The following is a 23131-nucleotide window of genomic DNA, read 5'->3' as shown; positions in this document are numbered from 1 at the left end:
AGGTTCAATTTGGATAGTCTTTGCTCATATGTTAGTTCGGCGAGTGTCGGTGCTAGTTTGGTTGTCGCTCTTTGTAATCTTTCTAGTTTCTTAATATTCTTTTTGGTACTGGGTGTCCAAAGTGATGCTGCGTACTCAAGTTTTGGTCTTATTAGTGTAGTTAGTATTTTCCTTATCATTTCTTCGTCCACATAAGTAAATGCCACTTTGATTGCTCTCAATAAGTTGTAGGTTTCTCCGAACATCTTATTTATATGCTTATCTGGTTTCATGTCCTTTCCAATCATCACTCCAAGATCTTTTTCATAGTTTTTATCTTTTTTATTTTTGTGTTTAAGATGAAATGCCTGAGAAGTATGGTTAGGGTTATTAGGCTGTATAGAGTGAGAATTGAGAAGGTGAGGAGAGCAGGGGTAGAAAGGGAGTTGGGAGATAGGGTTGATGAAAAAGTATTGGGATGGTTTGGATACATGGAAATAATGAGTGAAGAAAGATTAGTAAAAGGTGTGGAAGGCAGAGATGGAGGGAGAGAACATGAGGGGGTGACCAAGGATGAGATGGATGGATGGGGTAAAATAGGCATTGGAAATGAGGGGAATGTCTGTTGAGGAAGATGGGAAGAAGACAAGATAGGGGTGAGTGGAGAATGGTTGTGTATGGATGATGCTGTGATGCATGGAAGGGAGTAGGGGGGATGGGGGTTGAGGGAGTATGTGTGAATGATATTTTGATGCAGTTCAAAGAGGTTACTCGCTGTCTTCTTTTTTTCTGCATGAGGGGACGGAGAAGGGGGGTCGCCAATTAAATGAAGTGGCCTTGCTGTGGATGTGCTGTGTCTTGCTACATTGCTTCTGACCCAGGGCAGTGGGTGAGATGCAGGAACGACCTGTCATCCAGGAGGAGCCAAGAGTGAGGGAGGGGTGGTGAATGCAAGTAGAGTATGTGGGAATGAAATGGGTGGGAGTGGATTTATGCCTTTAACTTTGGCTACCTCCCTTGTATGGGGGAAAAAGCTGTTAGTATATGTATGTACATAATTGAATTTACCTAAATGTCATTTGCAGTTCTAATTATCATATTCAGACTTGAACCAAACTATTGCTTGAGCTTGGGCTACATTGCTTCCTACGCTATTCCAAGTATTTATGCATCTATATGGAAAACTGTATTTCTTTATATACTTTAGACATGTGATCCTTTTGAATTTACTCCCATGACCTCTTATTGCCCTCTCATCTTTAATCTGGAGATTGCTTCTGTCAATGCAATCTATTCCTTTTAGTGACTTGAATACTGTAATCATATCTCTTTCTCTTCGATCTTTCAAAGTTGGTAGACCTGGTACTTTTAGTCTTTCTTTATATGGTTTATTTGCCAGGCTGGGGACCAGTTTGGTTGCTGCCCTTTGTATTCTTTCAATCTCCTTATACCCTTCACTGTGTGTGGACCATACTACTGACCCATGTTCTAGTCTTGGACAGATCAAGGTTTTGATGAGTTTTTTCATCATCTCTTCATCCATATAGTGAAGTGCCAGTTTGATCTTCTGCAGTAGTCCATATGTCTCTCCCACAAGCCTCCTCATACATCTGTCAGATAACAAGTTGTCTTTTATCAACACTTTCAAATCATTCTCCTCTTTTGCTTTTGTAATAGGTTCAGCTCCCAAGGAATAGTTTAAGGATGGTCTTTTGCTCATTATTGCCCATTTCCAATAATTTGCATTTTTTTGGTATTGAACTTCACTTCCAATTCTTGGCTTCATGCAAAAACAGTGCCTAGATCTTTTTGCAAAAGTCTACAGTCCTCCTCATTTTTCATTCCTCTCATAATTTTTGCATCATCTGCAGACATATTGGGATATCTTGTTCCTTATATCATGTCATTGAAATAGACAAGAAACACTGATGGTAAAAGCACTTAACTTTGTGGAATTCCACTCATTACTGCTCTCCATCTTGACATCTTATCCTTTACTACTGTCCTCATGTATCTTTCCTTCAAATTTTTTTTCATCCATTCTAGTAGTTTGCCTCTTAGTCCTCCAATGCGCTCCAGTTGCCACAAAGTCAACTGTGAGGTACTTTATCAAATTCCGTTCTCTCTTGCATCACATGAGGCCCATCTCATTCATGTCTCAGATCCTCAAGGATTATCAAAGGCAGTACTCTACCATTGAAAAGGAGGCCTTCAGCCTCATATTAGCTTTGAAGAAATTCCAGATTTTTCTTGATAAAAAGGTAATCATTCTGAGTGATTATAACCCTCTGAAATATATCATAGGTGGGAAGACAAAAAATGACAGATTAACCACATGGGCATTAGCACTCCAGGGATATGATTTAAGTATTCAACACATCCCAGGAAAACAAAATGTAGTAGCTGACACCTTGTTATGTACTGATACAAAATGTTCAAGCCTTGCTTCACAGGCCTAAAAAAAATTTCCGGGGAAGGGGGATATGTCATGTTCTATGACGTGTCATGTGTCAAGTTTCATTATGTGTCACAATAACACAAAGCTGCATCCTAGCAAGAGCCATAATAGCTTGCCATTCTTAATGAAAATGCGTATGGTTATCTTAAGCTAGATAATGAGATATATGATTATAAACATAAGTAACTTATGATAAATGACCAGTTACAGGAGTCTTTGCTGCGCACATGGCAGAGGAGTACATAACTAAGTCTTTATGCCAAAGAGATCAGAGGGCATCCAAACAATTATGGCACATAATAGTAGTATCCCTGTGTATGTGGATTAATACTTCAATTAATTTTGATAGGTAATGACTGGTAAATTGTAAACCTTTTTCACACAAAAATAAAGAAGTGGATGGATTGTGTGAAGCAAGGTAAATAGAAATAGATTAGGCTTATAAAAGTAACAAATTGGCACTTGACATTGGCACTTGCCTTGTGCGCCCTTGTATAAAAGGAAAGGGACACAGGCCATGATCTCTCTCACCCCCTCATTGCACCCTATTCATACCCTCTGATTTAGTGTAAGTTAAAATTTATATTTTTATATTATGTAAATTAAATAGTTTTGCACCTCACCTCTTTTTTTATCCCAGTGCAAGACAGAAAATCCAAATAGAAGGCATTAGTCATACTAGCTACTGGATTGAAGGAACTGATGAAATCATGGGCAGGTTTGATTCATCAACTCAAATACAAATGCTAGTCTGGGACAAATACCAAAAAATGCAAAATACTGGAGATGGCCAAGAGCTGCAAAAGACCATCCTTGAACTATTCCTTGGGAAGTAAACCCATTACAAAAGCAAAGGAGGAGAAAGATTTGGGAATGTTGATAAAAGACAACCTGTCACCTGACAGTATTGTGCAGGATTGTGGGAGAGATATATGGACTGCTGCAGAAGATTAAAGTGGCTTTTCACTATATGGATGAAGAAATAATGAAAAAACTTATTGAAACCCTGATCTGTCCAAGACTGGAGCATGTGTCTATGGTATGGTTCCCACACAGGGTGAATATAAGCAAGATTGAGAGAATACAAATAGCAGCAACCAAAACGGTCCCCAGCCTGGCAGATAAACTGTATGAGGAAAGAATAAAAGTACCGGGTCTGCCAACTTTGAAGGATCAACAGCAGCAGTGGATCACCACAAGTGTGAGGCATAAGCCTCTAAATTTGACCAAATAAGTAAACCAACCAATACCTTCCTCACCATATCAGCATAGGTACAAAATAGGTTACACCAATAGAACATTGCTAATGAACACCCAACAAATACTAAAAGATCTTGACTAAGAGATACCACCAGACAGAAGAGTAATGATAACAGTAAATATAAGCTTTCTAGTTGGCAGAGATTAGAAAGTTTCAGATTGAAATTCTGTCAAGAACCAAAGGAGTATTTCTATCACCAATACCGTTCAAACTTTTCACTCATGATCTCCCCTCCCGATACCCAGAAAACAATATCAAAGTTCTCGTGTGCAGATGACCAAACAATAATTTCAAAACAAGGAAATCACAAAGCAGTTGCTAAGATCACTCAAACATACTAAAACATGGCTAACACCAAAGACAATGCCTGCATCTCTGTGAAATATCTCAATAACACTGCTAACTCTTGCCAACCATGAATCAAAAAGCACCCAGTGGTCAAACTAAATAGCACCAAAAACAATACAATACTCAGTCTCATATTTGACATACAATACCTTCACTCCTCACACAAAACCCTTCAGAGTGAAGGCAATGAAAATGAACCTACCAAGAACAGTTACTGTTCTAGGATTTGAACAACAGAAACAGTCATCACAGTATTCAAACAACTCATAAGAACCACACTTACACTTCCAGAGTTTGATATCTGGCAATAAAGAATACAAGGAAAGTTTACAGGCAGTATGAATAATAAGGATTTAAGAATAACAATTGCCCACACTAAAATGACTCCAACAGGACATCTTTAATCAGAAACCAAAATCTTTCCCATAATATTCCCATGGAACATATGAGAATGACTGGCACACAGTTCTATGAAAAAATTCTCAAACACACTCACCCACTGTATCAAATCACACAAGCACAGTCTACAGGGCACCCTAGGAAACCAATCACAAAAGCATACTATTTGAACAACTTACCTCCAGTGGTTCTGAACACATATATAAAAAAATTATAAAAACACAACCACAAAAGCATTTCTGACTAGACCAACATATCTAATACTTATTCAAAAGCCCCCTGATATTGATATTAAAGAGATATCAGTTTTAAGACAGACAAGAATAACAAACACATTTGTGACCATCTCATGATCTATTATTAACCCATACAGCATCAGCGGCATACATCATTTGCCACAATTGTTTTGTGGATCGAGTGTCAGTGTTATACGTCCTATGCTGCACTTTCAAAAATTTGCCAAAAATATGCATTACATCTAGGGTTAAATCTGTGGTAATGACCAAGGGGCCCTATTCATTCGCTATAAAAGGCACCCAATTTTTTTTATCTATTGACAAAACTGGCAACCCTGGCAGCAATTTTTCAGTAAATTGTGGTATTAAATCGGCCTTTAGGACATAATTTAGGCGATTCTGGTGTATGAAATGAAGTATGAGGAGGTGAACTTGTAATTCGACAGGCAGGTATTTACCTAGTTGTATTTTACGGGAAGGGGAGCTATGGTCGTGGTGTCCCGTCTTCATATCTCATTTTATCTAAACTATTTTTAAATTCATGTATTGTTTTTGCACACACCACTTTCTCATCTAACTTGTTCCAACTGTCTATTACTCTGTGAGGAAAGCTGTTCTTTTTCAGATCTCTTCTATAGCTGTCTTTCTTGATTTTCTTTCTGTGTCCTCTTGTATTTCTATCATCCCATTTTATTAGATCCTCTCTATCAATAATTTCTATGCCTTTCATGATTCTGTAAATATCTATCGAGTCTCCTCTCTCTCTTCTTTGCTCTAGTGTCTGTAGCTCAAGTTTGGTTAGTCTCTCTTTATATGATAGTTTTAAGAGTGTTGGTGCCAATTTTGTAATTGCTCTTTGTATTCTTTCAAGTATTTATATACATTTTTTTTGTACTTGGTGACCACATCGCTGCTGCATATACCAATCTTGGTCTTATCAGGGTGATTAGTATTTTCTTCACCATTTCTTCATCCAGGTATGTAAATGCCACTTTGATTGTTCTTATTAAATTATAAGTTTCTCCAAAAATCTTATTTATATGTTTCTCAGGTGACATATTATTCATAACAATGACTCCCAGGTCCTTCTCATTTTCAACTTTTTTTTATTCCTTCTTCTCCCAATTTATATGATCCTGTTATTTTGTTTTTGCTTTTTCCAAGTTCCATTATACTACACTTTTTAGTGTTGAACTCCATCTCCCACTTCCTACTCCATTCCCATACTTTATTTAGATCTCTCTGTAGTGACTCACAATCTTCTTCCATGTTCACTTTTTTTAATAGTTTTGCATCATCTGCAAAGAAGCTCATATAACTTTCAATTTCTTCATCTATATCATTAAAATATATAGCAAACATTATTGGGGCCAAAACTGTTCCTTGTGGAACACCGCTTATTACTTCATCCCAATTTGAGTGTTTGTCTCTTATCACTACTCTAATTTTTCTTTCTTGCAAAAAGTCTTCCATCCATTTAAACAGTTTGCCCTGTATTCCTCCTTCAGTTTCTAATTTCTGAAGCAACTTCTTATGTGGTACTTTGTCAAAAGCTTTTTTTAGGTCTAGAAATGCACAATCAGCCCATCCATCTCTTTCTTGTATTATATCTATTAGCCTTGAATAGAAACATATTAAATTGGTGATGCATGATCGTCCTTGTCTGAATCCAAATTGCCTTGGATTTAGCACGTTGTTTTTATCTAAATATTTTACCCATCTACTTTTGACAATTTTTTCACAAATTTTAGCTATTGTACTTGTTAGAGAGACTGGTCTATAGTTGGTAGGGTCTTCTTTATTTCCCCTTTTATATATAGGTACTATTTTTGCTTTTTTCCAATCTTTTGGAACTTTTCCTTCTTTCAAGGAACTGTTTAATATGCTGTGTATTTCATCTGCCAGTTAATTCCTGCATTCTTTCAAAATCCAGTTTCCTATTTCATCTGGTCCATGCAATTTTCTGACATCAAGATTACTCAAGTGTTTCATTATTTCATTCTTTGTTACTTCTATTTCTTTCATAGGGGGGACTTTCTCTTTCCATTCAATCTCCCCAGGTTGTATGTTCTCCATTGTAAACACCGATTTAAAATGTTTGTTAATAATTTCCACCATTTCTATTTCCTCTGTGTATTCAACTCCTTGTCTTAATTTCTCTAAATCTTGTTTGTTTTTCAGTTTGTTGTTTACAAATCTGTAAAATAGTTTTGGTTGATCTTTACATTTTTCTATAACATCTTTTTCATATTTTCTCTTTTCCTCTCTGCACACTTAGATAGATAGATAGATAGATAGACTTTATCTGGCAATAAATCAATGTACATGAAGTGCAAATAATGACAAGAACACATAGTTCGAAATAATAAATGTAAATTGCCGAGGATAACACAAAAAGCATGAACGCTTATTTCCATTGTGGTCCTCATCAGATAATTTTTCTACATTAAGCACACTCTTCCATTTGGTCCAAGCTTTATCTCTTTTGTCTTTTAACTCCCTACAACTTTTATTGTACCAGCACTTTATATATTCTTTTTCTTGTTTTTGTCTTGGGACATACTTTTCCACTCCTTTTTTATAAATTTTTGTCAAAATATTCCATTTCTCTTCCACTGTTATTTCTTCTTTGTATATTCTTTCCCAGTTTTCTTTTTGAAAGAATTCTCTTATTTTATCAAAATTTGTTTTTTCATACATCAATCTTCCTTTTCTATATTGTTCATTTCTTTTCATGTATTTCTCCTCATTTAGTTCCAGTTCAATCAATATGTGGTCACTTTTACTTATTGGTGTCTAATATTCAATCTTTTCCACAATTTTAGGTTCAGATGTGATTATTAGGTCTAGTCTCGATGGTTCTTCTTCATTTCTATACCTAGTGTTCTCTTGTATCCATTGTGTCATTGCATGGTCAATAATCATCTCAAGTAGAACATTTCCCCATGAGTCGTCTCCACCCTTTACTGTCATCTCTTCCCAGCAGACTTCTTTGCAATTAAAGTCGCCCATTACAATTATTCTTCCTCCATCTTCCATTATCTTATTTAATGTTATCCTTGTGTCTTATAACATATTTTTATGTTCACTCTCTTCCCATGAGGCTGTTTTTGGAGGCACATAGTTTATTACAAACTTTCTGCTCTTCTTATCTCTGTCTTCCACTTCGATCATAATCATCTCTACTGTATTCTTTCCATATTTACCTAGTTGTGATATACGGGAGGGGAGCTATGCTCGTGGTGACCCGTCTTTGTATCTCTCCGCATCAAGTTTTATCTTAAAATCTTGTATAGTGTTAGCACATACTGTTTCGTTGTCTAATTTGTTCCATGTATTTATCGCTCTGTGTGGGAAACTGTTCCTTTTCAAGTTTTTTCTATAACTATCCTTTTTCAATTTTTTTCCGTGTCCTCTTGTTTTACTGTTGTCCCACATTAATAGGTCGTTCCTGTCTAAAACTTCCATTCCTTTCATTATTCTGTAGATAGTTAGCAAATCTCCTCTTTCTCTTCTTTGTTCCAGAGTTGGTAGGTTCAATTTGGATAGTCTTTGCTCATATGTTAGTTCGGCGAGTGTCGGTGCTAGTTTTGTTGTCGCTCTTTGTAATCATGTTTACATCCTTCTTAGTCAGGAACATAACTCCATCCCCTTGTTTTGTCTCTCTGTTTCTAATCCAATAATTATATGCGCTATTTAGTACGTGTTTAGATGTATTGTAATGAAAGCGTAATACAAAATGTGGCTGGGCAATAATGATGTCATGGATGCTTACTAAAATATTTACCAAAACAATAAGAAACACCACAATCACCTATCCTCCATGAAATTATAAAAAAAATATACTGAAAAATCAATTTACCACATAACAAGGTGATAAATATTTGCCAAAAAAATCCACAAAAACTATTTATAAACACGTTTTCTGTAAGTGTCAGACTATTATGGGTGACTGTACATTGACTTGAATTATCAAAAATGTCAAATTCCTTCACTCTCTGAAATTCTAATGAAGCTTTCCTGTAAAAATATTACCTCATTCAACCCGCGTGAGGAAGAGAATCTACGAATGTTCTACCAAACTTTCGTATGCATATTACAACAAAATCGACCCCGTTTCTTCACTTCTAGGCTAAGGTGAATCAAAATAAGCAAGATTTGTTGGTTTTACATAATTTTGAGTTGATTTAAGCAAAAATAAAAAAATCAATTTTGGCTCTGATGCTGGCAGGGGGAGTATATATAACATTTGACTGGTGATGTATGGGTTAAAATAGTGTATATACAGAACTGGCTGGAGAGACACAAAATGTCCCAGATGCATTCACCAGAAAGACATGGGATATTTTATATCTTCCTACACTCACCCCAGACAACATAAAACCTCTTTTCTCAGTGATCTGTCAGCTAGACTTGTGGCTGTGGCCAGATTCCATAGGGCTGCATAACTCTAGCAAAAGTGATCTGGAGCAACAGACTGTGCACTAATAATTCAAATCTAATTTCAAAACCATCCTACCCCATCATAAAGCTCAGTAAGTTTCTCATCCATCAACAACTCTGGTGGGTAGCCAATGTGTGGTGTGATGGCTTTGGACTTGTTAAGGGCCTTTTCACGAGTTTTGTCATCCATCCAGTCAATGTTGTTAAGAATGTGGTCAAATTCATTCCTGATGTAGGATACCATCTCATCAGCAGCTGCCTTGGCATTCTTCTTGAAGAAGGATCTAGCATACAGGGATCCAACAGCATGAGACAAACTGGATGGTAAGAAGAGAGAAAAAAACAGAGGAATGAGAAATTATCCAAGGGGCAAATAAATGTCATATGAGCACGTATAGAGAACTATTCTATTCTATAAACCAAGGTTTTTTTCCCCTTACCAGGGAGGTAGCCAAGTCAAAAGGCACATACCCATTCCCACCTAATCCACTCCCATCCACCACCCTTTCCTCCCTCCCATCTTAGCTCCTCATGGATGACAGGTCATCCCTGTATCTCTCCCAATGCCCTGGGTCAGAAGCAATGCAGCAAGACATGGCACATCCACAGTAAGACCACTTCATTTAATTGCCGACCTCCCCTTTCCATCCCCTTGTGCAGAAAAAGAAAAGACAGGGAGAAATCCCTTCAGGCTGCATCAAAATATCATTCACACATAACCAATCCCTAACCCCCACCATCCCCATCCCCCCTCCTTTGCATCACACTACAATCTATACACAGCCATTCTCCACTCACCTTTATCTCCTGCCCTGCCTTATCTCTTCCTTGCTCAACATTCTCCTCTTGTTCAATGCCCTTTTCACTGCATCCATTCATCTCATCATTGATCATCCCTTCAAGTTTACTCCTTCCATCTCTGCCTTGCACACCTCTTTTACTATTCTTTCTTCACACATTCTTCCCATGTGTCCAAACCATCCCATTATTCTTTCATCAGCCCTATCTGCTATCTTCTTTTCCACCCCCCTATCTGCTATCTTCTTTTCTACCCCAGCTCTCCTCCTCACCTTCTAGTTTCTCACTCTATCCAACATTTGCAATCCCTACCATACTTCTCAGACACTTCATCTCAAACACATTTAAACTTTTCCATTCTGCCTCTCTTAAATTCCAAGCCTCTGCCCCATACAGAGCTGTCAGTACAATCATCCCTTCATATAACTCTTTGCATCCATTCCTAGATGCCTATTTCTCATTACACTTTTTTATCCCCCAAGGCATTTACTTGCTCATCTCAGTCTACAATTTACCTCCACCTCCACTCCTCCCTTTCCTGCCATGTGATCCTAAAATGCTTAAAGCTATCCACTTCCTCCAGCCTCTATCCTTTCAGGCTTACTTCCAACTCACTGCCATCCTCTCCCCTTCTACATCTCATCACTTTACTTTTACCCATATTTACCTTCAAATTTCTCCTATCACATACTTACCTAAACTCCACCACTAACTCCCTTAATCTCCTCTCTGACCCTGTCACAAGCACAGTGTCATCAGCAGACAACAACTGGCTCACCTACCATTTTTCTCAAATTTTCTTAATCAATTCCAATCCTGTGCCTATTACCCTCACATTTTACCTTCTGCATTCCCCCATCCATATGCACATTGAACAGCCATGGTGACATGACACATCCTTGATGCAGCCCCACTTTTACCTCAAACCACACACTCTACCCATTTCTAGTTCTAACACAGGTTCTACTACTCCTATAAAATTCCTTATCTACCTTTAACAACTTTCCCTCAATCCCATATATCTCCAAAACCTCCCACAGTGCCTTCATGTCTACCCTGTCAATAAGCCTTTTACAAGTCCATAAAAGCCCCCAAAACCCTTACCTTTTGCTAAAGTTTTCTCACATACCTTACAACAAAAATCCAATCCAGACAACCCCTACCTTTCCTTAATCCACACTGTTCCTCATCAATTACTTCCTTTGTTCCTCTCCTAGTCCTCTCAGTTAAATCTCTCCCATAAGCCTTTCCAGCTACACTCAAAAAACTAATCCCTGTGAAACTACTGCATTCACATTTGTCCCCTTTCCCCTTGTAAAGCAAAACTATACAGGCACTCCTCCACACTTCCAGCACGCAGCCCTCCCTTAGACACATTAAACAACCTCACTAGCCAGTCCACTGTACCTTACTTCTTCAGACACTCCACATGACACCCATCTAATCCAAGAGCCTTACCTGCTCTCATAACTTAAAAAAATACTTCCACTGCATCTTTTCTTATTTCTACTCCATTTTCCTCTTCCATCACTGTCATTTTCTTAGCACCTCCTATTGCTACCATTAATCCTTCCCTATCCTTCTCCACATTTAACAGTTCCTTAAAATACTTTGCACATCTTCCCTTTACCACTTCCTCTTCTGTTATCATCTCTCCATCTGTGCCTTTTGCTTTTTCTTCTCTACTTGACTCACTTCCCTTTCTGGTCTTAACTTCCTTCCAAAATATCTTTTTATTATTTTTAAAATGTTCTGTCATACCCCTCCCCCAATTTAGATCTGCTCTCCTTTTTGCTTCCTTTATCATATGTTTTTTTTTTCTTTTTCTTTTTCTTTGTACCTCATATGTTTCATCCTCCTTAGCAACCAGTCCATGAATGCTTGATTCTTCTCTTCTACAACATTTTTCACTTCATCATCCCACCAATCAGTACCATTCCTTCCATTCCCTCCCATCCTACTTTGCACACCTTGTCACTCCCTCCTTGAAACATCCCCATTCCTCCACTCCTACCTCTGTCTTGCACCAACTTCCACACTTCTCTCAGCCTCTCCTTGCACTCCTGCTCCTTTTCCTTCTTATTTAAATAGTTTACTCTAAATACCTCCTTACCTTCTGTCCTTTTCCTCTTTATCTTTCCTCCACTCTCACCAAAATATTATCTGTTATTCCTCCACTCTCTCCCCTTAGAACATGGACATCCAGAACTCTTCCTACTCTTCTCCTGGATACCAGTACATATTCCATTAAAGCCTTATCAACCACCCTTCCATCCACCACCCTCTCCCATGGGTACTTATGCTTAATTTTTTTTCCTAAACATCAGTACTGTGTTAGTTACCATCAACTCTCTAATCACATCTCCACCATCAACTCTCCACTATGATTTTTACCTGACACTCCAAATTTCCCAACAACTCCATCTATTGGTTCATCCCCTACTCTAGCATTGAGATCCCCCAATACCACTACATTGACATTCCTCCAAAAATTCTCTACACATTCATCTAAATCTATCCAAAAAACCTCCCTTTCCTCTACACTCTTCTCACTACCAGGCCCATATGTGCTTACAAAGACCCACATCTCCCTTCCCAGTTTCAACTTCATCCACATTAACCTTGAAGAAACCTTCTTCCATTCCACCACATGCTTACCTATCTCTTCACTTACTACAATAGCCATCCCTTCCCTCTGTTATCCTCTCCTCACTTCCGACACCCTTCCCACTACACTCCCAAACTCAAAATCACCCTTCCCTTTCAACTTAGTTACACTTAATGCCAACACATCTATCTTCCTTCTCAGAAATGTACGGCTTATCTCTTCCTTTTACTTTCATCTGTACCACACACACACACACATTAAAAGACCCAAAATTTAGGGTTCTGGTTGGAAAACTCCTAGATCTTCTTATGCCTTGACTTCTTGTAGGAATGTACCACATAGGGTTACAGAGTGCAGATTGCCTAGTCCCATCACTCCATCACATTTTGGCTGTCTTTTAAGACCTGAGTGGGAAAACTCAGTGGCAGTATTTTTTTTTCCCCCTACCACAGGGGGAGTAGGTGAAAATGGAAATATATATTCAGAGAAGTGGTACAAGACTGTATTAGGAGTGGAAGAGGCAGTATAATGGAGGGACAGTCTCAATATAATAAAGTAGCATAATTTCTCCATGAGTAGATGATTCTCGTATCACAGACAAAATTATGTGTGGCTCTGGTTCATAGGGGCACCCCATACAGACTCTAAAGTATCAGCTACATGGTACAAAGATTTTACCATACAATATGCAGCCAATACCCCAAATAGGGGATACTAGCAAAAAAATAAAACACAAGCATATGGCACTTTACATATGGATTTATAATTAGATTAGTATTCAGATACCTTCCAGACACAGCACCCATGCACTCCTTCCAGCGAGATTCACGAACTGCTTTTCCAGTGAGTTTTTTGGAATACTGGAACTGTAGGTCACGGATATCTTCTGACAGGAAGGCGACAGTAGATTTAGTTACACGCCACAGCAGATAGTTGGAAATAGTCCTGAAACAAGGATTTTTTTCTATGTATTCATTTAAAGCTATGTATGTCTGGCACCACATAAAATATCTGAAAATATATTATACAAATTTTACTTATGTTTGAGATGAGGTGTCTGAGAAGTATGGTGGGGGTTACTAGGCTAGATAGAGTGAGAAATGAGGAGGTGAGGAGGAGAACAGGGGTGAAAAAGGATTTGGGAGATAGGGTTGATGAAAGAATATTAGGATGGTTTGGACACATGGAAAGAATGAGTGAAGAAAGACTAGTAAAAGAGGTATGGAAGGCAGATGTGGAGGGAGTGAACATGAGGGGACGTCCTAGGATGAGGTGGATGGATGGGGTGAAGGAGGCTTTGGGGAAGAGGGGAATGTCTGTTGAGGAAGGAAGGGAGAGGACGGAAGACAGAGGTGAGTGGAGAATGGTTGTATATGGATGATGTTGTGACTGCATGAGGAGGAATGGGCGGGGGTGGGGGGTGGGGGGTGGGGTAGTATGTGTGAGTAAATTTTGACGCAGCCCGAAGGGATTTCTCCCCGTCCTCTCCTTATATGCAAAGGGGGACGGAGAGGGGGGGTCGCCGATTAAATGAAGCGGCCTTGCTGTGGATGTGCTGTGTCTTGCGACACTGCTTCTGACCCAGGGCGGTGGGCAGGGTGCAGGGATGACCCGTCATCCAGGAGGTGCTCAGATGAGAGGAAGGGTGGGAGGGGTGTGGAGTGTATTTAGGGATGAAATGGGTGGGAGTGTTTTTATGCCTTTCCCTTTTTGGCTACCTCCCTTGGAAGGGGGAAAAAGCCTTGGTATATGTATGTATGTATGTACTTATGGGCATCATATGGCCATGCCTTTTGCATTAACTACAGTAGTATTCAGATTTTAGATTTCCAAGTCTCTGACAATTTTGTTTCTTTATTCATTACTGCTATGTATTTGATATATTTTATATTCATTCGATCCATTATACATATGATTGAATAGGAAGGTCACGACGATGCTTATGTATTTACCTAGTTGTATTTTACAGGAAGGGGAGCTATGCTCGTGGTGTCCCGTCTTCATATCTCATTTTATCTAAACTATTTTTAAATTCATGTATTGTTTTTGCACACACCACTTTCTCATCTAACTTGTTCCAACTGTCTATTACTCTGTGAGGAAAGCTGTTCTTTTTCACATCTCTTCTATAGCTGTCTTTCTTAATTTTCTTTCCGTGCCCTCTTGTATTTCTATCATCCCATTTTATCAGATTCTCTCTATCAATAATTTCTATGCCTTTCATGATTCTGTAAATAGCTATCAAATCTCCTCTCTCTCTTCTTTGCTCTGCTATGTGGCATTTGTATTTTGTTTACCTTTGTACTGATATGCTTGCAAATGACAGACAAAAATAAACCCATCAAGGAACAAAAGTCTTCTTTTAAATCCCCCCATCATGACGATGGAATATATTATAACTAACTCAATTCCAATTACTTCCAGGTAAGGAGGATGCTATCACTGTAAGATAACAATTACCTCCAAAAAAAGGTGATGAGATGTACAAGGGGAGAGAGTGACAGCAGGCTGGAAGTGAGCATTAAGGGTGAAAGAGTGGAGGAAGTGGATAGTTTTAGATACTTGGGTGCAAATGTGGCAGGAAAGGGAGGAGTGGGGGTGGAGGTAGAATGTAGATTGAGAAAAGCAAGTAAATGCCTTGGTGGATTAAAAAGTGTAATGAGAAATAGATATCTGGGAATGGATGCTAAGAGGAGGTTATATGAAGGAGTGATTGTGCCAACAGCACTGTACGGGGCAGAAACATGGAACATGAGAGAGGAAGAGAGAAGGAGTTTGAATGTGTTTGAGATGAAATGTCTGAGAAGTATGATAGGGGTTACTAGGCTAGATAGGGTGAGAAATGAGGAGGTGAGGAGGAGAACAGGGGTGGAAAGGGAGCTGGGAGATAAGGCTGATGAAAGAGTATTAGGATGGTTTGGACACATGGAAAGAATGAGTGAAGAAAGATTAGTAAAAGAAGTGTGGAAGGCAGATGTGGAAGGAGTGAATATGAGGGGGCGTCCTAGGATGAGATGGATGGATGGGGTGAAAGGGGCATTACAAAAGAGAGGAATGTCTGTGGAAGAAGGACGGGAGAGGACAGATGATAGGGATGAATGGAGAAGGGTTGTGTATAGATGATGCTGTGATGCATGAGGGGGAGTGGGTGGGGGATGGGGGGTGAGGGAGTATGTATGAGAAAAAAATTGACGCAGTCTGAAGGGATTTCTCCTTGTCTTCTCCTTTTCTACATGAGGGGATGGAGAGGGGGGTCACCGATTTAATGAGGCGGCCTTGCTGTGGATGTGCTGTGTCTTGTGACACTGCTTCTGACCCAGGGCAGTGGATAGGATGCAGGGATGACCCGTCATCCAGGAGGTGCTAAGATATGAGGGAGGATAGAGGGTGGAGGGGAGTGGAGTGTATTAGGGATGGAATGGGTGGGAATGGTTTTTATGCCCTCGTTTCTTTTGGCTACCTCCCTTGTAAGGGGAAAAAGCCTTTGGTATATATATGTATGTATGTATTTCTTGGTATAATCAAGATGCCTCATATCCCAAAGCTCTTCTTGTGGTCATATCTTTTCTAGCAAAGCATGAATAACTTCAGTATTCCACTTCCATCACAGTGAAAAGTATAAATACTAAGCAAATGGTGAGAAGAGTTTTCACATGTAAGAATATTAAGCAATGTTTACACTACAGTGATATTCAAAAGATTGTTTGATTATTGCCACTATATACATTCCATAATTTTTTTTATTTCAAGATAATTTCATACTATTGAATAATTCATCTCTTATTACTGAATAAGTTCTATATATCTTTTCCAATATATGTCATATATATGAATACTGATAATAATCTTTAGTTTTTCTCTCTTGGATTTCTTCCAAGGTATGAACAACAGTATTGGGTTGGACATCCCTAAGTTTGGATTCCAAACCAAATCCTCCAACCTTGAATGAAATCCATCTGAGTCATTGGAATTAAACCCTTCCATTGACTAGTATGATTGTGGATTTAAGGGGGGTTACTTGCAGTATTGACATTATGTGCATCTCCTTGAAAGCTGGACAGTTCAGCACCTTATCAATTCAGTGATATTCAGATCCGAAAAAGGAATGGAAAAAATAAACAAAGGGGATCTGCTATCTGTTGCCATGGAATTAAAGACCAATATAAGTGGTCATGATAAAAACTGGAAAAACAAAATTGCTTAAAAGTGCAGTTTTCTATATAGATGTGTAAGTCTGTGGAGCAAGATGGATAAAAATATAATCCTGGCCAACAATATAAATGACTCTAAGATAAGTTTGAAAAAATGAAGACAGAAACAGGGCCCCATGAGCAGTAAATTAAGAATGACCACATGTTGGAAGGATGTGAAGAAATACAGTTTTCCATACATATATATAAATATGTGAAATAATTTAGAAGGTTATATCAAGTTCAAACAATACATGAGTTCAAATCTAAATATGATAATTGGAAATCAAAGATATAGATTAAGTTGGAACCATACATGAATTTGAGTCTAGGTATGTTAGAAAATTAGAGAATAGGAGACAGGACCCAATAAGCATTGCTCCTAACTAGGTAAATATACACTGAGAAAATGGTTTATCAGAATGAGCGAACCATAGACAGACAAAAAGATGGAGAAGGGAAAAAATTAAAAGTGGCCTATACTAACATCAACGGATTAATTTCAGGACTGAATGAACTTAATGATTACCTGTTAGAAGAAAAACCAGACTTAATGGGAATTGTGGAGACTAAACTAAGGAGTGCAATACCACCCATCAATGTTGGACAAGGACTATACAATTACTGGATTAAAAACAGAGACAAGAAACAGGGAGGAGGAATCATGTTCTTGGCCAAGAAAAACCTGAATGTGACAAAAATTGCAGGGGGCAAAGGTAATGTAGAAATGAACATGATAAAAGTTGAAGACAAGGACATGAAAAGTAGAAAGTTTGTGGTGACTTATGTGCTCCCAAAAACGAACGCTTGGAATGAGAGTGAGCATATGAGAATGCTAGAAGATACAAGGCATTCATGAAATGAGATATTAATGGGTGGAGGTAAGCTGGTAATCATGGGGAACTTTAACCACTTCCATACGGTGACGCCTATATAGGCGTCATGAGGAGCAAGTGGTTACGTGATGATGCCAACGTCGGCGTCTTCATTATATTTATTGTAGTCGTACCTACGTAACCTCCATTCTCTCTAAACTGGCTTCATCATATTTTCTATGGTTATCAAAATTCATGGGTGATAGAGAATGAACGATTGAGCACTGACTTTATTTTTTATAATGCTATTATTATGATGCAACATCACACATCGGGCAGCTAATGCTGCCAGACATGCGATATGCCCCGGAGTGAAGAAGTTAACTGCAGAGAAATTTGTTGGGAGGGCATGACAGTGAAAGGTGGAGAAGACTTGTGGGGTAATGTATTACTGGACATGACCATGGAATATACAATGACACAGTGGGTCAGTGAAAACACCAGATACAGAAATAATAAGGAGCCGTTAAGACTAGTTTCAATACTTACAATAGAACCTGAAATTGTGGATAAAATCCAATATAAGACACCAATTGGAAAGAGTGACCATATACTTATTGAGACTGAACTAAAGGAAGAAATATACATGAAGAGAAATGAAAAGCATAGGAAAGGAAGATTGTTGTACAGCAAAATGGACTTTGGAAAACTAAAGAAATTCCTTCAGAATACAAATTGGGAAAAATTTTACATGGAAGAGACAAAATTGGAAGAGAAATGGGATATCTTGATGATGAAGGGGTGAATAGACACGTAACAAGACAGAAGCTAGAGAGAGTGTACATTAAATGCTGGTTCAACAGAAGATGCAGTGAGGCAAAAGATAGAAGGGCAGAGCTTGGAAAAGATTGAGAAAAGATAAAAAAAAACTGGAAAATGGCAAGTATATATAAACTATAGAAATGAGTATGTAAAAGTGTGAAGAGAGGAAAAAAGGAACTATGAAAAAGACATTATAGATAAATGCAAAGAGCAACCCAAGCTATTCTATTGATACATGAACAGTAAACTTAAAGATAAACAGGAAATGGCGAAACTACGCCAAGGAAATAAAGAATACAGAGAAGATTTAGAAATGGCCGAAGTCATGAATAATAATTTTGTTTTCACTAGAGAGAAGGCACAATATTGGGATGAAGGAAATGAAGTGCGATCTCCCCCCATGGGTGGGATAATACATACATATAACAAGGCTTTTTCTCCCTTACAAGGGAGGTAGCCAAAAAGGAAAAGTCATAAAATCATTCCCACCCATTCCATCCTTGAATACACACCACACCCCTCTACCACTCTCATCTTAGCACCTTCTGGATGACGGGTCATCCCTCCACCTTGTCCACTGCCCTGGGTCAGAAGCAGTGTCGCAAGACACAGCACATCCACAGCAAGGCCGCTTCATTAAATCGGCGACCCCCCCTCCCCATCCCCCCATGCATAAAGGATAAGATGGGGAGAAATCCCTTCGGGCTGCATCAAAATTTGCTCACACATACTACCTCACCCCCCATTCCCCCACCCATTCCATCTCATGCATCACAAACATCATCCATGTACAACCACTCTCCATTCACCCCTATCATCTGTCCTCTCCCGTCCTTCCTCAACAGACATTCCCCTCTTTCCCAAAGCCCCCTTCACCCCATCCATCCACCTCATCCTAGGATGTCCCTTCATATTCATTCCCTCCACATCTGCCTTCCATACCTCTTTTACTAGTCTTTCTTCACTCATTCTTTCCATGTGTCCAAACCATCCCAATACTCTTTCATCAACCCTATCTCCCAACCCCCTTTCCACCCCCTGTTCTCCTCCTCACCTCCTCATTTCTCACTCTATCCAGCCTAGTAACCCCCATCATACTTCTCAGACACCTCATCTCAAACACATTCAAACTCCTTCTCTCTTCCTCTCTTATGTTCCATGTTTCTGCCCCATACAGTGCTGTTGGCACAATCACTCCTTCATATAGTCTCCTCTTAGCATCCATTCCCAAATGTCTATTCCTCATTACACTTTTTAATCCACCAAGGCATTTACTCGCTTCTCTCAATCTACATTCTACCTCCACCTTCACTCCACCTTTTCCTGCCACATTTGCACCCAAGTATCTAAAACTATCCACTTCCTCCAGTCGCTCTCCCTTAATGCTCACTTCCAGACTACTGCCACTTTCACCCCTTGTACATCTCATCACCTTACTTTTACCCACATTTATCTTCAGCTTTCTTCTATCACACACTCTCCCAAACTCTGTCACCAACTTCCTCAATCCCTCCTCCGATCCTGCCACAAGCGCAGTGTCATCCGCAAACAACAGCTGGCTCACCTCCCACTTTTCTCCATTTTCTTTAACCATCTCCAATCCCTGACCCACTACCCTTGCATTTACCTCTTGCACTACCCCATCCATGTATAAGTTGAACAGCCAGGGCAACATAACGCATCCTTGACGAAGTCCCACCTTTACCTCGAACCACTCACTCTCTCCATTCCTAATCCTGACACAAGTTCTACTACTCTCATAAAAACTCTTGACAGCTCCTAGAAGCTTTCCTCCTATCCCGTATATCCGCAAAACCTCCCACAGTGCCTTTCTGTCTACCCTATCATAAGCCTTTTCCAGGTCCATAAAGGCCCAAAAAACATCCTTACCTTTTCCTATAGCTTTCTCACATATCTGTCTTACCACAAAGATCCGATCTACACAACCTCTACCCGTCCTAAATCCACACTGTTCCTCACCAATTACTCCCTCCTCTCCTAATCCTTTCAATCAAGATCCTCCCATGAGCCTTCCCAACTACACTTAACAAGCTAATCCCTCTGAAACTACCACATTCACACTTGTCCCCTTCTCCCTTGTAAAGTGGAACTATACAGGCACTCCTCCAGTCCTCCGGCACTCTACCCTCTCTCCAGCAAACATTAAATAACCTCACCAACCAGTCCACCATCACTGCACCTCCTTTTTTTAGACATTCTGCATGGCATTCATCCAGACCAGGTGCCTTACCTGCTCTCATCATCTTAATAACTGCCTTCACTTCATCCTTCCTTATTTCTCCTCCATTTTCCTCATTCATCACGGTCATTTTCTTAGCATTTCCCACTGCAGCTATCTTTCCCTCCCTATCCTCCTTCACATTTAGCAACTCCCTAAAATATTCTGCCCATCTTCCCCTTACTGCCTTCTCTTCCATTATCATCTCTCCATCTGCACCTTTTACCTTTTCTTCTCTACTTGATTCGCCTCCTCTTCCTCTCTTAATTTCTTTCCAAAACATCTTTTTATTACTTTCAAAATTTTCTGTCGTACTCTTACCCCGTTTCACATCTGCTCTCCTCTTTTCACATCTGCTCTCATCTATCAAACCTTGATGTCAGGATATTGCATGGCCTGGACAGAATTGCAAATTGGATTCTAAAAGAATGCAAAGAAGAACTAGTGGACAAAATACATAATAAGTTGCTTAAAGAAGGAAAAATACCAAAGGACTGGAAAAATGCTAACATTGTACCAATATATAAAGGAGGAAACAAGGAAGAACCAACTAACTATAGACCGGTCTCACTAACAAGCACAATAGCCAAAATTTGTGAGAAAATCATCAAGAATAGATGGGTAAAACATCTGGAAGAAAATAATATAATAAACCCAAGACAATTTGGGTTCAGACAAGGAAGATCATGTACCACAAACTTAATATGTTTTTACTCAAGATTAATAGACATAGTGCAAGGAAGGAATGGATGGGCTGATTGTGCCTTCCTGGACTTGCAAAAAGCTTTTGACAAAGTACCACACAAAAAATTATCAAAAGAATTGGAAAATATAGGAGGGATACAAGGGAACCTACTAAAATGGATGGAGGACTTCCTGATTGGTAGAAAGATGAGAGTAGTACTCAGAGAAAAATATTTAGGTTGGAAAGAGGTGATCAGTGGAGTTCTGCAAGGATTTGTACTAGCTCCAATAATGTTTGCTATTTATGTGAATGACAAGGATAATGATGTGCAATGTTACAGGAGCTTCTTTGCAGACAACGCTAAATTGTTAAGGAAAGTAAAAACTGAAACGGATTGCGAATCACTACAGGAAGACCTGAATAAGGTATGGAACTGGAGTCAGAAATGGGAAGTGGACTTCAATATTAACAAGTGTAGCATAATGTAATTTAGAAAAAGTAAAAATAGAATATCAAGGCAATATAAAATTGGAACTTAGGAGGTAAAGAAAGTGGGATCCGAAAAAGATTTGGGTGTAATTATCTCAAACAACTTGTCCTATGACAAACAAATAAACAAAATTGTCGATGAATCCTATAACTTGCTAAGATCAATAAAAGTGGCATTTACATATTTGGATGAAGAAATGATTAAAAAAATATTAGTCACATTAATAAGGCCTAGACTAGAATATCCAGCAACATTGTGGTCACCCAGTACCAAAAAGAATATAAAGAAAATCGAAAGAATTCAGAGAGCAGCCACAAAAATGGCACCTGCACTTGCAAACTTGTCATATGAGGAGAGACTGGCTAAACTGAAGTTACTGACTCTGGAGCAATGAAGAGAGGTGACCTACTGACCATCTATAGAATTATGAAGGGCACAGAAATACTCAATAGAGAGGACTTGTTAAACTGGGACAAGAGAAACACAAGAGGACATGGAAAGAAAACAAAAAAAACATAGTTATAGAAGAGATCTGAAGAAAAACAGTTTTCCACATACAGTGGTGGATACTTGGAACAAACTGGATAGAAAACTAGTATGTGCAAAACCCATTCATGAATTTAAGAGAAAACTAGACACTGCAAGATACAAAGGCGGGACACCACGAGGGTAGCTCCCCTTCCCGTAAAATACAACTAGGTAAATACAACTAGGTATATATTAGGTAAATACACAATTTTGTCTCATTTCTTTAGTTTTCTTACATCTGTTCATGTTAATAATTATTACAAATAAAACTATTAAAAGTGTCACATTGATTTCTATCTCCACCATAATGTATATTCCCACAGTAATATCACAAACAGTACCTCTTGGGTGTCCGCATAAGTAATTTGGCAAGATTCTTGAAATATTCAGGCACATTGACTACAACAGGTTCCTCATTTGTTATCTGTGGATAAGAGATATGTTGAGAAGTAGCAAGCATATAAAAAGAGGAATATCATTTTAGTGCTAATTACAAATTTTATCAAGTTTCATAGAATTGATGAAAAGTTTTTGAATAAGGCTTTACCCTGAAATATATATATATATATATATATATATATATATATATATATATATATATATATATATATATACATACATACATATATATATATATATATATATATATATGTACATACTGGTTCATGTGTCACATTGGAGGTCAATTTTACCAGGTCTGCATTTTGAGTATTCACAAGCGATATGATAGTAACAGATTACAAATGTAATTTAGGTTTAAATATATCTACACCAAATCTACACTATTAGTTCTGTTTTTTATAATTAGTTTAGTGTGAATAACTAAGTGCAT

At 38.6% G+C, this 23131-nt stretch overlaps 1 protein-coding gene across 3 annotated transcripts in view; it reads right to left on the bottom strand.

Annotated features, from left to right (window-relative positions):
* Nep2 (M13 family metallopeptidase neprilysin 2) overlaps positions 1 to 23131 on the bottom strand; it is a 188924-nt gene that overhangs the window by 9722 nt on the left and 156071 nt on the right. For all 3 annotated transcript variants that reach the window (XM_076172789.1, XM_076172788.1, XM_076172790.1), the window contains exons 8-10: positions 22641 to 22723; positions 13317 to 13475; positions 9201 to 9441 (exon numbers count right to left, since the gene is read on the bottom strand). In XM_076172789.1, the coding sequence (XP_076028904.1) occupies positions 9201 to 9441; positions 13317 to 13475; positions 22641 to 22723 (483 nt within the window). The remainder of the gene's footprint in view (positions 1 to 9200; positions 9442 to 13316; positions 13476 to 22640; positions 22724 to 23131) is intronic.

The sequence above is a fragment of the Oratosquilla oratoria genome, chromosome 33 (assembly GCF_046742065.1).
Source record: "Oratosquilla oratoria isolate Oo_2021 chromosome 33, ASM4674206v1, whole genome shotgun sequence".
NCBI classification, from domain to species: Eukaryota; Metazoa; Arthropoda; class Malacostraca; order Stomatopoda; family Squillidae; genus Oratosquilla; species Oratosquilla oratoria.
Note: the sequence above shows the minus strand (reverse complement) of the source record. Positions and strands in the feature narration are given on the sequence as shown.